Here is a 15,441-nt window from a genome sequence, read left to right as displayed (position 1 = left end):
TCCGAGCCCAGCCCCGTGCACCTCCCAGCACCAGGATGGTTTCCTTCTTCCTCTGCCTTCTCCCTGCTCTCCTAGCTACAACGAGTGCACAAGGTGAGTCATCCGCTGCTGTGGCCATGTAACCCCCCTGGGCTTGGACCCTTTACACCCCACAGATCCCCAGTCAGGGGAACATCCAGCATGTGCAGGGAGGGGGATTAGTTCTGTGTATTGTATAAGGCACAGTCTACACTACAACTACTGTAGCCGCTTAGCCAGAGCGCTGGAGCTGGGCCGGCAGAGCCCCGGAGTGAAGGCGTCGCCTGTCCCAATGGATGGGGCTTTGCCATCGTTCTAGGAACTCCCCTCCCTGAGCCAGTAGCCAGGCCGAGGGAAGCATTCACCCATCAGCCCAGCTGCGTCTACTCCAGGGGTTGGGTTGGCCTAGATGCGGCACTCACGGTGTGGTTCCCCTTCCTCCCAAGCGCCGCAGTTATATCAACTTAACTGTATAGTGTAGACCCGGCCTGAGGGACACCATTACTGGATACTGCCCTGAATTCTTATGTCTATTAAAGCCCCTCGGCCCTGCTTTTGCAAAATAAAAGGGACTAAATATAGGAGTAAATTACACTATAGGGGATTGAGGATAACCTGGAATAAGGCCTAAAATTTCTGATCGCACCAGGCTCTCCAGCCGAGCAAACAGAGGCAGAATGAGATCTCATGGCTGGGAGTTGAATTTAGACCAATCCAAGGTGGAATTAATTCTGTCAGCAGCTTCTCAAGAGTCAGGGCAGCTTCTCCATCCCTTGGACACTGTCTACGGAGATTGGACGCCCTTCTAAAATACTGGCTGCAGCTCGACCATCAGATATGGGCTGGATGGGAGAATGGCTGGGCCAGGTTCTCTGGCTTGGATGAGGCAGGAGCTCAGACTAGATCAGCATCAGAGCCTGAAAAGCTTAGATTCTCTAAAAGAAAAGTTGTGAAGCTGCTGCACTTACACAGCTTCTGTGCAGGGCGCTGTACGTAAGGACTGAAGGGCAGAGATTGTTCACTTACATGTCCCCAAGAGGTCCCCAGCATGTCCGTGCAACCAAATAACTTTTGAATGCTGCATTCCATTAACTCCAGAATTTCAGGGGATGTTCTAGACATCACCGGGCAGAACCCTATTGATTTGGGGGGAAATCAGAAAACGGAAAGAGGGAAATCGGGGACACACAGAGCCATTGGCGTCTGGCCAGTCCAGCCACACTTTCAGCCATCTCTGTGACTGTGTATGTCGAAGAGCCAGTTGGTGGTGCCATTGACACCTTCCAGCCCATCAACCCCACCCAGCCCAGCGTCCCTGTGGAGCGTAACATGTTACGCCCTGAGTGGCTGATCTCCCAGATAGAAACAAGGATGATGGTGGAGGGGGGTGGGAAATGGGCGACACACAGCGCCCCTGGCATGGGGGGAGAAAGGGAAGACCCTGGTACGCGTGAGGGAAAATGTGGGGGGGAAGGCAGAGCCCCTGGCATTGGAGTGAATCAGGGTCCCTGGTATGGGGGGGAATAGGGAATGGGGGGCACACAGAGCCCCTGGCATGAGATGGGGGGGGCTACATGGCATCCCTGAAATTCAGCGGGGTGGGAGGGACGCGCAAGGAGTTTGTGAGGATAATGGGGGGCTGTAACGAGCCCGGGGCCGTGCAATGGACTCAGCCAATGCAGGCTGCAAAGCGAGCGACTCTCCAGTACTGTGAATACCTGCACAACGGGAGCCACATCTGGGGGGTGGGGGGGTGGGCGGAGCTTATTTTATGGGTGAAGCTTGGGGAAAGCACCGTCCCTTTGACCCGTCCCCAATTTGTCCCCCCCGGGTACCACTGCCCAGAGTCTGAAATTGTGCAATTGCTGAGTGTCCAGGAGGAAATCGGGTCTGTTAACCCCTCGGCTCGTTTGGAGAAGATGGTGCTGATGGGGGAGGGGCACTATATGTGAGAGACAGCGTAGAGTCAAATGAAGTAAAAATCTGAAATGAACCAAACTGTCCCGTAGAATCTCCATGGATTGTAATTCCAGGCTCGGATAATAAGAATATAGCAGGAGGGATATATAACCGCCCACCTGGCCAGGATGGTGATAGTGACTGTGAAATGCTCAGGGAGATTAGAGAGGCTATACAAATAAAAAACTGAATTATAATGGGGGATTTCAACTATCCCCATACTGACTGGGTACATGTCACCTCAGGACGGGACGCAGAGATAAAGTTTCTGACACCTTAAATGACTGGTCTTGGAGCAGCTGGTCCTGGAACCCACCAGAGCAGAGGCAATTCTTGATTTAGTCCTAAGTGGAGCACAGGATCTGGGCCAAGAGGTGAATATAGCTGGATTGTACGGTAATAGTGACCATAATATAATTAAATTTAACATCTCTGTGGCGGGGGAAACACTACAGCGGCCCAACACTGTAGCATTTAATTTCAGAAAGGGGAACTACTCAGAAACGAGGAAGTTAGTTAAACAGAAATTAAAAGGTCCAGCACCAAACGTGAAATCTCTGCAAGCTGCGTGGGAACTTTTTAGGGACACCATAACAGAGACTCAACTTAAATTTTAATTCAAATTAAAAAAAACATAGTAAGAGAACCAAAAAAGAGCCACCATGGCTAAAAGAAGCCGTGAGAGGCAAAAAGGCATCCTTTAGAAAGTGGAAGTTAAATCCTACTGAGGAAATAGAAAGGAGCATAGACTCTAGCAAGTGAAATGTAAAAATATAATTAGGAAGGCCAAAAAGAGTTTGAAGAACAGCTAGCCACAGACTCCAAAAGTGACAGCAGAAGCAGGAAGCTGCTAAACAACCAGTGGGGCCACTGGACGATCGAGATGCTAAAGGAGCAGTCAAGGACGATAAGGCCATTGCAGAGAAACTCAATGAATTCTTTGCATCGGTCTTCACAGCTCAGGATGTGAGGGAGATTCCCAATCCTGAGCCGTTCTTTTCAGGTAACAAATCTCAGGAACTGTCCCAGACTGAGGTGTCATTAGAGGAGGTTTTGGAACACACTGATAAACTAAACAGTAATAAGTCACCAGGACCTGATGGGATTCACGCAAGAGGTCTGAAGGAACTCAAATGTCAAATTGCGGATATGCTACTAACTGTCATCTGTAACCTATCATTTAAATCAGGTTCTGTACCAGATGACAGGAGGATCGCTAATGTGACGCCAATTTTTAAAAAGCAACAGAGGGTCCTGTGGCACCTTTAAGACTAACAGAAGTATTGGAGCATAAGCTTTCGTGGGTAAGAACCTCACTTCTTCAGATGCTGGAAATTCTTCAGATGAAGAAGTGAGATTCTTACCCACGAAAGCTTATGCTCCCAGTACTTCTGTTAGTCTCAAAGGTGCCACAGGACCCTCTGTTGCTTTTTACAGATTCAGACTAACACGGCTACCCCTCTGATACAATTTTTAAAAAAGACTCAAGAGGTGATCCCGGTAATTACAGGCCCCCAGTAAGCCTGACTTCAGTATCTGGCAAACTGGTTGAAACAATAATAATGAACAGAATGGTCAGACACATAGATGAGCATGATTTGTTGGGGAAGAGTCAACATGTTTTTTTATAAAGGGAAATCACGCCTCACCCATCTACTAAAATTCTTTGAGGGGGTCAACAAGCATGTGGACATGGGGGATCCAGTGGATGATGTGTACTTAGATTTTCAGAAAGCCTTTGACAAGGTCTCTCCCCAAAGGCCCTTAAGCAAAGTGAGCTGTCATGGGATAAGAGGGAAGGTTCTCTCATGGATTGGTAACTGGTTAAAAGATAGGAAACAAAGGGTAGGAATAAATGGTCAATTTTCAGAATGGAGAGAGGTAAATAGTGGTGTCCCCCAGGGGTCTGTACTAGGACCAGTGCTATTCAACATATTCATAAACGATCTGGAAAAAGGGGTAAACAGTGAAGTGGCAAAATTTGCAGATCATATAAAATTACTCATGATACTTAAGTCTAAATCAGACTGCGAAGAGCTACAAAAGGATCTCTCAAAACTGGGTGACTAGGTAACAAAATGGCAGATGAAATTCAGTGTTGATAAATGCAAAGTAATGCACATTGGAAACCATAATCCCAACTCTACATATAAAACGATGGGGCCTAAATTAGCTGTTACCATTCAAGAAAGATCTTGGCGTCACTGTGGATAGTTCTCTGAAAACATCCACTCAATGTGCAGTGGCAGTCAAAAAAGTGAACAGAATGTTGGGAATCATCAGGAAAGGGATAGATAATGAGACAGAAAATATCATATTGCCTCAGTATAAATCCATGCTATGCCCACATCTTGAATACTGCATCGCCCCATCTCAAAAAAGGTATATTGGAATTGGAAAAGGTACAGAAAAGGGCTACAAAAATGATTAGGGGTATAGGACAGGTTCCGTATGAGGAAAGAATAATAAGACAGAATTTTCAGCTTGGAAAAAAGATGACTAAGTGGGGATAATGGCATATTGGGCTGTATTAGTAGGAGAATTGCTAGCAGATCGAGGGAAGTGATTAGTCCCGTTGATTCGGCACTGGTGAATCCATATCTGGAGTATTACATCCAGTTTGGGGCCCCCCACTACAGAAGGGATGTGGACAAATTGGAGAGAGTCCAGAGGAGGGCAACGAAAATGATCAGGTGGCTGGGACACATGATTTACGATGAGATGCCGAGGGAACTGGGATGGTTTAGTCTGCAGAAGAGAAGAATGAGGGGGGATTTGATAGCTGCTTTCAACTATCTGAAGGGGGGTTCCATAGAGGATGGAGCTCGGCTGTTCTCAGTGGTACCAGATGACAGAACAAGGAGCAATGGTCTCAAGTTGCAGTGGGGGAGGTTTAGGTTGGATATTAGGAAACACTATTTCACTAGGAGGGTGGTGAAGCACTGGAATGGGTTACTTAGGGAGGTGGTGGAATCTCCATTCTTAGGGGTTTTTAAGGCCCAGCTTGACAAAGTTTAGTTGGTGTTGGTTCTGCTTTGAGAAGGGGGTTGGACTAGATGACCTCCTGAGGTCTCTTCCAACACTAATCTTCTATGATTCTAGGATATGATAGTGGTCTATAAAATCATGACTGGTGTGGAGAAAGTAAATAAGGAAGTGTTATTTACTCCTTCTCATAACACAAGAACTAGGTGTCACTGAATTAAATTAATAGGCAGCAGGTTTAAAACAAACAAAAGGAAGTATTTCTTCACACAACGCGTAGTCAACCTGTGGAACTCTTTGCCAGAGGACGTTGTACAGGACAAGATTATAACAGGGTTCAAAAAAGAACTAGATAAGTTCATGGAGGATAGGTCCATCAATGGGTAATAGCCAGGACAGGCAGGGATGGTGTCTCAGCTCTGTTTGCCAGGAGTTGGCCACTGTCGGTAGACAGGATACTGGGCTAGATGGACCTTTGGTCTGACCCAGTCTGACCGTTCTTATGAAGACATGTCAGAGGTGACACTGTCACACCCCAGTAAGAAGGAAACACTTGTTCTTCTTTCTCCAGGTCAGACCCTGACATGTAACACGTGCTTTGGCCAAACGGAGACCTGCAGTTTTGCTCCAGGAAACTGCCAAGACAACAAGGCAACTGGTGGCTGCCTCTCCGTGGCAGAAGATATTACACTGGGTAGGTGACATTGCCGTCAACCCAGGCACATCCTACCCTGCAGTCTGTCACCATCCTCATCGCTAAGGACAACCCCAAACAGTCCATCGACAAAGCACATTCACCCGGCACAGAACACTCAGTCTGTGCTCGAGGCTCAGGCAACGTTACGGTGTCTTACGTAGCGACTGGAAGACACGGCGGTTCAAAATCCTCGCCCCAAATTGCAAGTCTCCCATTCACTTTAGTGGGGCCAGGATTCCACTAAGTTTTCATCTCCACAATGGACGGCTGCGCTTCCACAAGCGAAGCTGCTTTGGTAGAAATGCATGTTCTGAAATGTGTTAAAACCAGGAGATTGACGCTGAGATCCCTTGTAGACTGTCGGCTTGCTCCCAGGGTCCTGTCCGAAGCCGTTATTCTCCTGCTCAGGGCTGGAGCCCTGCCTTACAAATTATTCCCCTTGCTTGGGATGCAAATTCAAGGTAGTTTTTGCCCACTTGACTTAAAGAGATTCCAAACCCTCTCTGCATTCAACTCCCTGAGGTCTTCAGGCCGGCGGATTTCACTGGTTCCCTTAACGTCTCAACATTTGCCCTTTTAAAATGAAAACCTGAGTTACAGACCCGGTTTTGTTCATCCTTCCATTGAATTACAGAGAGTAAATGGCGCCTTCCATTTACCCTGTAAGAAGGATGCATAGCACAGCATCGGCTTTAACGTGGTCTGTCTCTATCTAATCTCCAGACACCCATCTCTCTCTCTCTCTCTCTCTGATCACACTCAGGAAATTTTCCCAGCACAGTCACACATGCATTTATTCAAACTTCCACCCACTCAGGGTACGGCTTCACCGCAGAGTTAACATGGGCTGTGACCCGAGGTTTAGCCCTAACCCCCACACCTCCCACTACTATTCACCCATAAAACCCTTTAACCTCAGGCTAGCTGATGCAATTTGGGGTGGAGTTCCTCTTTAACTTCTTGAATTGTGGGCCCCAAACTGGACACCGGATCCCAGCAACTGTTGCCCCAGGGCCAATCATGGAAGTAAAATAACCTCACTGCTGTTACTTGAGATTTCCCTCTGAGTCTCTCATTTTCTATTTTGGTTTTCTTAACAAAGATGGGACAAGGATGCCGTTCTTCTACAAAGAATGTCTAAGTAACTATAAAAGTGACATCAAAGTCCCCATCTCTTTCACTGTTGGGAATGGCAAGTATTTCAGGATCAACACCACACAATGCAACGACACAGATAACTGTAACTCGGCTGTACTTGGAGGTAAGTTATGGGTCTGTTTTTACCGTCCCTGTTTCATGGCTTGTCCACAGGAACAGTTAGACAGAGCTGAGCTGGGGTGTGAATCTAGCTCTCCACGTGCCCTGCTGATGCACGTGACCAGCTCGTTAGAGCACCCTGAAATTGGACTAGCTTAAATCACATTAATGAACAGTTCACGTGCATCTGCAGGGGGCATGTGGACAGCTAGGCCACGGCAGGCTGGCGCAGGGTCGATTCACACCCCAGCGGATCCTTAGATTCCCCCGCCCCTTGCTACAGTCGAATGGTTCATGTGGACAAGCCCCTGGCACAACTGTATTTGTTCCCATTTCTCCCCTTTACTGCCCCCAACGTCCATTTACTCGAGTCGGGGTCCATGTAAAACCAGACGGGCGAGGGCTGCATGCGAGAGGGGGGGTAGCAGCCGGGATAGGCTCAATTCTAAACCTCCCTGAACCTGTCAGGCTCCAACTTCAAACTCGCCGGGGCCTGGAACTGATCAGATGCGGCGTTCAGATAGTTGTGTCACAGACAGACGGAGAAATGCCGTCGGGCAGGGGGTGGGGCCTTCACGTGCTCGGGCAATGCACGGCAGTGGGCACATCCCACAGGTTGAACGAGGTTTAACCCACCCTGTGACAGTCTCTCTCTCTCTCTCTCTCCCCCCCTGTCGGTTCTCAGTGCCCACGGGGAGCACCACCAAGAATGGGCTGCAGTGCCCAACCTGCTTCGCTCTGAACTTCGCTCTTTGCAACACCTCAGTCATCCCTTGTAACGGGGACGAGACCTATTGCATGGATTTCACTGGGTACCTAATGAACGGTAAATGTTGCAAGCTGGCCGCAGTACCAGAGCTACCCCGGGAATCTCACAACCCAGGAACTCCCCCGAGACTGGTGAAAACTAGTCTGTGCTGGGCCCTTGGGCGGGTGGGGACAGCCAAGGGGGGCGGTTTGGCCAGAGGGAAGGAGAGAGGAACTTGGAAGTTTTCCCTTCCTCACCAGTTCCCCCATCTCAGTGATGCCGCCCTGCTCCTGGAGTTATGACAATGCGTCTCGTACCATGAGAAGGGTTGTTATGTTGATGATGCAGAGCTGGGAGAGAACCCAGGAGTCCTGGCTCCCAGCCCCACTGCTCTAACCACCATTCTTCCCCGCCCCTGTATGTTTAAGGTGGAGCTAAGCTATTGCTCAGTGCGGAAGCTCCTGTTCTCAGTGTGTGTCCAGGACTCCCAGCGCTTTGGGATGTTTATACAATAACTGAACCGAGCGGTTGGGGCTGCCGGGGACGGTGAGAGCCGGGCGTGTTCCCCGGGGGGGGCCGGGCGCTGGGGAAGGAGCCGCCCCCGGCGATCAGCTGGTCCCAAACTCCAGCTTCAGTGTCTTGTGGCACTGCAGAAAGGGACACAGGGGAGGCAAGAGGGGACCAGACGCCCGCCCTGCCGTGGCTGGTTACAGCGAGAGCAGGGAGAGCACCGGGTGGGTGGGAACGGGAGGCAGAGGTGGGAACCGCTGGATGGTGGAGACCGAGGTTCTGGGGGCAGAGAAGGAACCAGAGCTGCCCACACCTAGTAACAGGCTGATTGTCTCCCTCAGATTCAGCTATTTCACCATTTGTTGGAAAAGGCTGTGCTACTGCATCCACAAGAGAGATTAAACGTGCAGCCACCCTGATTTCCGCAGCCTACAAATACGTCTTTTTATGGGGGACCTCTGTTCCGGCGGAGAAAATCCCCATCAACCCCCCTTCCACAACCGCCACCCCCGCTAATACCACCACCACCTCTACCCCTACAAATATCACCCTCCCCACAACAACCCGCAGTGGGGCCAGCCCGGCTCTGGGGAAATTCTCCTTTGCCCTCTACCTGCCTGGCCTGACTGGGCTGCTGCTGGTGAAGCTGCTCTCCTGACCCCGCCCGGCACGGCCCACGCAGCACCTGGTGCCCGTGAATAAAGGCCTGAAGTCCCAGCTATCCCCCTCCGAGGCCCCTCCGCGCTGCTGGGGCGATGCAAAGGGGCCGCTGCATAGCCAAGGGTCTGCCCAGCGTATGGGTGTGCGTCTGTCCCGGTACCTCGCGGCTGGCTGGAATCTCTCTGCAGTACGAAATTCACGGAATAAATCAGGATCTGAAATAAAAGCCCCCGGTGTGGTGTTGTGTTCGGGTTGCCCGTTGCTGAGCCCGACCGCATGAGACTGGGGCGCTGGCAGATGTATTAGCCACAGAAGAATTTGTGTGTGTGTGTGTGTGTGTGTGGGGGGGGGGGGCACACGGAAGCACTGGGAAGTTAGGACATGCCAGAACACATGGTGCTGGTGTAACTCACACACCTCCTGGGTGTGGGGTTCTGTCCCATCTAGTCGCACTGAGACCACGTAGGTCTTGGCTACACTGGCGCTGTCCAGCGCTGCAACGTGCTGCGCTCAGGGGTGTGAAAACGCCTCCCCCCAGAGCAGCGAGTGCAGCGCTGTAAAGCGCCAGTGCAATCAGAGCCTGCAGCGCCGCACGCCCCTCCCCTCGGAGAGGCGGAGCACGGAGAGCCCTCGCGGCGCCGCGCGCCCCTCCCCTCGGAGAGGCGGAGCACGGAGAGCCCTCGCGGCGCCGCGAGCCGCTCCCCTCGGAGAGGCGGAGCACGGAGAGCCCTCGCGGCGCCGCGCGCCCCTCCCCTCGGAGAGGCGGAGCACGGAGAGCCCTCGCGGCTGTAGTAGGAAGAGAACCTAACACATAACCCCTTGAAGAATCCGAGGCCTGGTATGAGGCAGGACCTGCTCACAGAATTGGGCAAGAACAGGGCTGATATTGCAGAAATACACATTGCTAAGAAGTGCTAGGCCCAGAGCACTCATGCAAACACATCCCGATATCAAATGGTACCAGAATATCCCGATACCAAGGATGGTACAAAACCATTCCCCATGGATAACAGGAATGCACTGACCCCTCCTAAAAGATAAGGTCAGGATGACAGTACGTAACAGAGATGTTTTACTCAAACCAACATGTACAAGGTAATCAGTAATAACTAGCCACGTCAGGAGACAGTAACTATGTCAGAGGGACAGTATGTAACTTCTTTGTATCGGGGTATGGGGATGTATCTCAGAGGGAGTATCTTTGTCTAGCCTAGGGAGGAACGGAAAGTCCCACTGTTCGCTGAGCTGGTCCATTGTTACGGGCATACCTGTATTCGTGGTCTGGTAGAGTCTGCGGGATACTAATACCGTGCTTCGTCAACAATAAACCTGGCTGGGTGCCTTCGTCTCTGAACGGATCTTGTGGCTATTGGGCAGTTTGCTTGAGGTCTGCTGTGCCGGGTGTCTGCGCAGGGCTGGGGCGGCACACAGAGGGAATACACACACACACACACAAACTCTATGAGCATCCAACCACACTAGCTAGAGGGGTGTATGGGGACAGATCTCAGAGCTGGAAGGGACCCTGAAAGGTCATTGAGTCCAGCCTTCACAAGCAGGACCAAGTACTGATTTTTGCCCCAGATTCCTAAGTGGCCCCCTCAAGGATTGAACTAATAACCCTGGATTTAGCAGGCCAATGCTCAAACCACTGAGCTATCCCTCCCCCCATAAGTAGTACAAACATTGAACCCGCCCTTTTCTTACTCTGGCCCCACTCACTTGTCACCATAAGACTCACCCCCTGGGGTATTACTTCAGGGGTCAAGATGGACACATGACCAAAGCAAGGGGTGGTATGTGACCCCTCTAAGAACTCCTCTACCAAGTGGGGTCAGTTTCAGCCCATAAGACCTCCCTGAGAGAAGATCTGACCAATCAGGGCAGGTTCTGGGGTGGGGTGACCATCCCAAAAGGGGTTAGTGTGACCTCTCTAAGAACTCCCCCCATTGTCCTCTACCAAGGGGGTTTCAGCCCCCCTTAGGGCATCCCATCAGGGAAACGTACAATTAGAATAGGCGTAGTGTGTGGGTCTAGGCTGGAACCCCCCACAATCACTGGAGTTTGAGAGTGATTTTAAGTACATCTTAACAGCAAGAGACATTCTGTCTAATTAAGCCTGGGCTTTAGGCCTAAAAGACAAGATGGGCAGTGAAGTATCCACGGCCTTTAAGGCTATTTTCAGCAAAGCTCACGTGCCTAAAAAATATCAAACCGTTCGGGGGAAAGAATTTTTAAACAAACCTTCGAGCAGATTGTTAAAGCGGCGTTAATGACGCTCCCCATTTTGTTACTAATGATGAAGTCAAAGCGGGGGTCGTGGAGCCATTTAACAGAACTTTAAAATCTCGGCTGTGAAGATATTTTGCATCCCACCAAACCGTTCGCTACCTCGACGTGTTCCCTGAGTTTATAAAGAGTGACAGCCGGAGCGTTCACAGAACTCTACGTACCAGACCCGCTGATGTCAAGCCCTCAAATTCTCTGAAGGTATGTGTAATGGGTCAGCCTCTCGCGAGCGCCCTCTTTTCTCTGGCCGATAGACCTGCAATCACAGCCTTTCATGGGGCGGCACCCACCTCTCGTGGCTGGTCCCCTTTCTCTCGGTTAGGTGTGACCTGATTTTCTTTTTCAGTCTTACAATAGGGTAGCAGCTGCCTCTTGCAAGCACCCCCCGGCTGCTGGTTCTCTCGGCTGGTCTTCGGCAGCTCAGTCTCCGGCCGAGCCGTACACGCTGTCCCCACTTCCGGGGTATACAGTCCCGAGTTCTTATCACGGCCCTGGTATGGGGCTGCAGCTTAAATGCTTCTCCCCCGCGGCACTGCCTTCTTCAACCACCCAGCCGGGGTCCATCTCGGTACTCGCAGCTGGTGACCTTTTCAGCAGCCCTCCCTGGGCTCAGTCTGCAACCAGACCAGCAGGGCCCATCTCAGTTCCCTCCTCAGGTCTGGCCAGGTCCTGGGCAGAGTCCCTTGGGCTCAGCCTGCCCGCACTGACCTTTTCATGGTCCTGCTGCTCGTCTAGCCTGCCAGGCACCCGGTCCTCCCTCATCAAGTCTCACTCAGCCACTGAAGGCTCTGCTCTGCGGCTTGCCTTTTATCTGGCTCTTCTGGCGCCTTATTGGTCGCTTCATCAGCCCCTCTGATTGGCCGCTCCTTTGCAGCCACTCTAGGCTGCCTGGAGGACTTCTTGCTGCTCTATTCTGGGGCAGGGTGATACAGGACAGCGAGGCCTCCAGCGGGGGCCTCCAGACCTAGTCCACCCTGCCACAGTATGGAAAACAGTTTACAGAGACCGTTTTAAACCCGGTTGTTGCCCCTTTTAGAAAAGGCGACCGGAAGAGCTTTTGAAAAAGGTTTGTGGGGGACTTTTCCATTCCCCTGTTACACTGTGTCCCCGTCCAAGAAAGGAACAACCAGTTTGTCACCATCCCCTATGATAAACCGCATTACCTGCCTTTCAGTTAACACCACATCCACGCAATCCCCCCAAAAGAAAGACAGACCAGAACAGACTTTGCTATGGCGACCCTAATAAATTATGGGGACCCCACCATCTACAGCAACTATGATAAAGCCCAGGCTGGATACGTCCTTCCTGGATATCATGGGGTCCCGGTGATGTACGGGGCGGGTGTGGGTGGAATATTCTGTAGCCTCTTTCGAAACGCTGTACTGCTTTTGAGGAGGGGGCTAGAGATTATTAAACCCCCCGTAAAAACCGCTGCTCAAAACATAGCTAGCGACATGGTAGGCTACGTCTCCTGCGATGTTTTGGAGAAGGTGGGGAATCCAGCTGTGCGGGAGGGATCGGGGCTGATGTACATTAAAGGAGGAAGAGAGAGGGAAATGTGTCATACCTGTGATGCACAGGTCCCCTGAAACCCTTTAAAAGAAGGGCTTTGATGCGCAGGGCCGGCCGTAAGCGGAAGTCCAAGAGGAAGCCTGGGTGAAAGAGGAGACGCCCTCCACCTGCTAAAAGAGAGAGATTGTAATCAACATGGCTTCTGTTCACTGCGGGTCTGAAGAGTGCCCCAAATCCGGACTAGACTTGTTCCAAATAGCCCCTACACAGACCAGCACCGAGAAAAGCATCTACGTTGAGGTGTCGCCTCTATCAGCCGTTACGGAGTCTGCCCCATGGACGTTTTTATAGCAGGGAATGGCATCGATTATATTAAACAGCCCGCTGCTGTAGCTTTGTTGCGAGATTGTGAAAGGAGACGGAACCGAACTCACCAAGGGGGCTGAGGTGGACCTGATGAATTACCCCATGGAGTCTATTTTCAGGCAGTTGGATGTCACTCTGGGAGGCTGCCAGAAGGTGTTGTGAAGGCCAATACTATAACGGGTTCAAAAGGGAGCTAGATAGATTCATGGAGGATAGGTCCATCAGTGGCTATTCGTCAGGATGGACAGGGCTGGTGTCCCTAGTCTCTGTTTGCCAGGAGCTGGGAATGGGCGATGGGGGATGGATCACTTGATGATTCCCTGTTCTGTTCATTCCCTCTGGGGCACCTGCCATTGGCCACTGTCGACAGACCCAGTAGGGCCGTTCTTATAAGCAAAAGCAACAATTGTTACCGTCACAGGGTCTTTATAGAATCGGTGCTCAATTACAGCGACCACACCCTCGCCACACAATTTTCCGCCGGCCTGTTTTCTAAAGACAATCCCGGACAACATGGAGCAACAGGGCTGGGTGGCAAGAACGGAGGGTTTGTGAGGTGGGTAAAGACCCCTGCTCTGTCGGCTGCAGCTATCACTGTGTGTTTTCCTTACATCGCCATAGCAAGGGCTTATCTTTGACCAGATTTTAAAATGGTGTTCAGCGACTTAGTGCAAAGTGACCAGAAGGTGATTTTAGAGGTGCTGGCCGGGGCTCGACCCTCTCTGGGGCGGTGGGGAGCCACACCGGCTCACTGCACACTGCTGAGGTGTGGGGAATTAGTCCAGCCGCGGGAGTCTTTCCGGGCGGCCCTTGCGGTAACTGGAATAAGCACCGTAAGCCCAGGCCCTGGGTCAGGACGGGGCAATACAGAGTCGGAGGGGGGGCAGGGCCCCGTGGAGTGTCCTCTTTTAAAACCTTAAATATGGTAACCCTACCATATTGCCCCGCCCTGACCCGGGAGGGGAAGTGCCCGGCCGGGGGTGCAGGGTCTGGAGGTCTGGGGGCTGCCCGGCAAACCGTGAAGCCGGTAGCGCTCGGGCAGCTCGGCTCTTCAGCTACACAGAGCTGAGGTGTCTGGGGGGAGCGGCAGGCCCGGCAATTCCTCTGGGTAGTGAGCGCAGGGCAGGCCTGGCCAGTCCTGGCCTGCACCTTGGGCCACGGTGGTTTCCCAGTTGTGGGCTAGGCTGGAGACGTCTGGCCTCTCCGGCGGCTGGGGCCCTACTGAGCTCTGAGGGCGAGCCTTTATATTTTCGGGTCACCACCTGACCCTCTGAGGGGCAAGCTCAGAGCTCCCTAGTTCCGCCCACTCTGGCCTCCAGATGGGCTCGTCCCACTCCGGGACGGCGGGGAGCCACACTGCCTCACTACCGTGACGAATTTCGTAAAATCTCAAGTGAATCTAGGCTCGCTCAAAATGCGTTTCAACAAGCCCAGACGGTGTCTCTTGAAATGACTTTCAGAGCCATGTTTCTGAATAAAGCACCCCAGGTGAGGGAGCGGGGAAGGGCGAGTTTTTTTTTTTACAACGACCAATTCAGAGAAAGTATACACAGATATAGAAGTGTTTTTTAAAGCAAAACATTACCATTTCTAAAACTATTTTCTTAAAGCATGAAAAACATTAGACATTGAGCCATTTGGGTCTTTTAGCCAATTTTTGCCTTTTAAGAGGCAAAAAAAAAGGGGGAGGGGATAGTTTTTTGATCACACTGGTGTCGGTGGTCGAGGCCTGCAGGCATTCCCAAAGATCTCTGCTGGTCGCGTTGTCTGTGATGGAAGGTGGGACATTCAGCTCTGCCATAGCGTTCATAAACACATCATCAATAATAATAAATCATTAAACCGACAGATACATGTTTAATGCGAAATGTTGAACGTCTTCTTCGTTCAGCAAATGACAAAATCTTGCTAAGAAAAAACACTAAAAGTTAGAGCATGTTTTGGGAACAAAAAAGGCCGTGTTGTAAAATAAAATGCCAGTTGAAAATAACTATGTGAAGTGTGGTTTTTATGAAGTTCAAGGAGTGTGTGGTTTGTCAAAAGGGAAGTAGGTTGCCCCCGTAGTATACCTGCAGTTCGGTTACCGTTTGTCAAAAACAACAAGAGGTATATGAGCGGCCTGTTCCTCTAACAAAGGCCCACCCCCCCCCCCCAGTCCTAGTGCTTGTGCACGAGGGATATAGGCTGTTGGGGCATCTGGACCATTGCAAAGCAGCCCCAGAACCCCTCTTAAATCAAACCGTCTCCCGCTTCGGCTGGACCTTTTCATTCCTCCCCCCGCCCAAGGCCCTCTGCATTAGGACTTAATCATGACCCCTCTGATTTCAACAGTGTCTCAGGTCTCTTGTCTACCGGTTCATGTTATTTAATGCTGTACAGCATCTCGGGTTACAGTTTGCATAAAAGTGTTTTATAAAAACAAAACAGAAAAATATTC

General features: G+C 51.1%; 1 protein-coding gene across 1 annotated transcript; it reads left to right on the top strand.

The window, feature by feature from the left end:
• LOC117869623 (phospholipase A2 inhibitor and Ly6/PLAUR domain-containing protein-like) lies at positions 1–9,029 on the top strand. Its single transcript, XM_034756605.1, has 5 exons — positions 1–93; positions 5,534–5,656; positions 6,762–6,920; positions 7,602–7,742; positions 8,516–9,029. Exons 1-5 carry the CDS (start codon positions 36–38, stop codon positions 8,830–8,832), a joined length of 798 nt encoding a protein of 265 aa, XP_034612496.1. The 5' UTR covers positions 1–35; the 3' UTR covers positions 8,833–9,029.
• The last annotated feature ends 6,412 nt before the right edge of the window (positions 9,030–15,441 follow it).

The sequence above is a fragment of the Trachemys scripta genome, chromosome 24 (genome assembly GCF_013100865.1).
Source record: "Trachemys scripta elegans isolate TJP31775 chromosome 24, CAS_Tse_1.0, whole genome shotgun sequence".
Lineage (NCBI taxonomy): Eukaryota > Metazoa > Chordata > Testudines > Emydidae > Trachemys > Trachemys scripta.
This window is presented reverse-complemented; position numbering and strand designations above follow the sequence as displayed.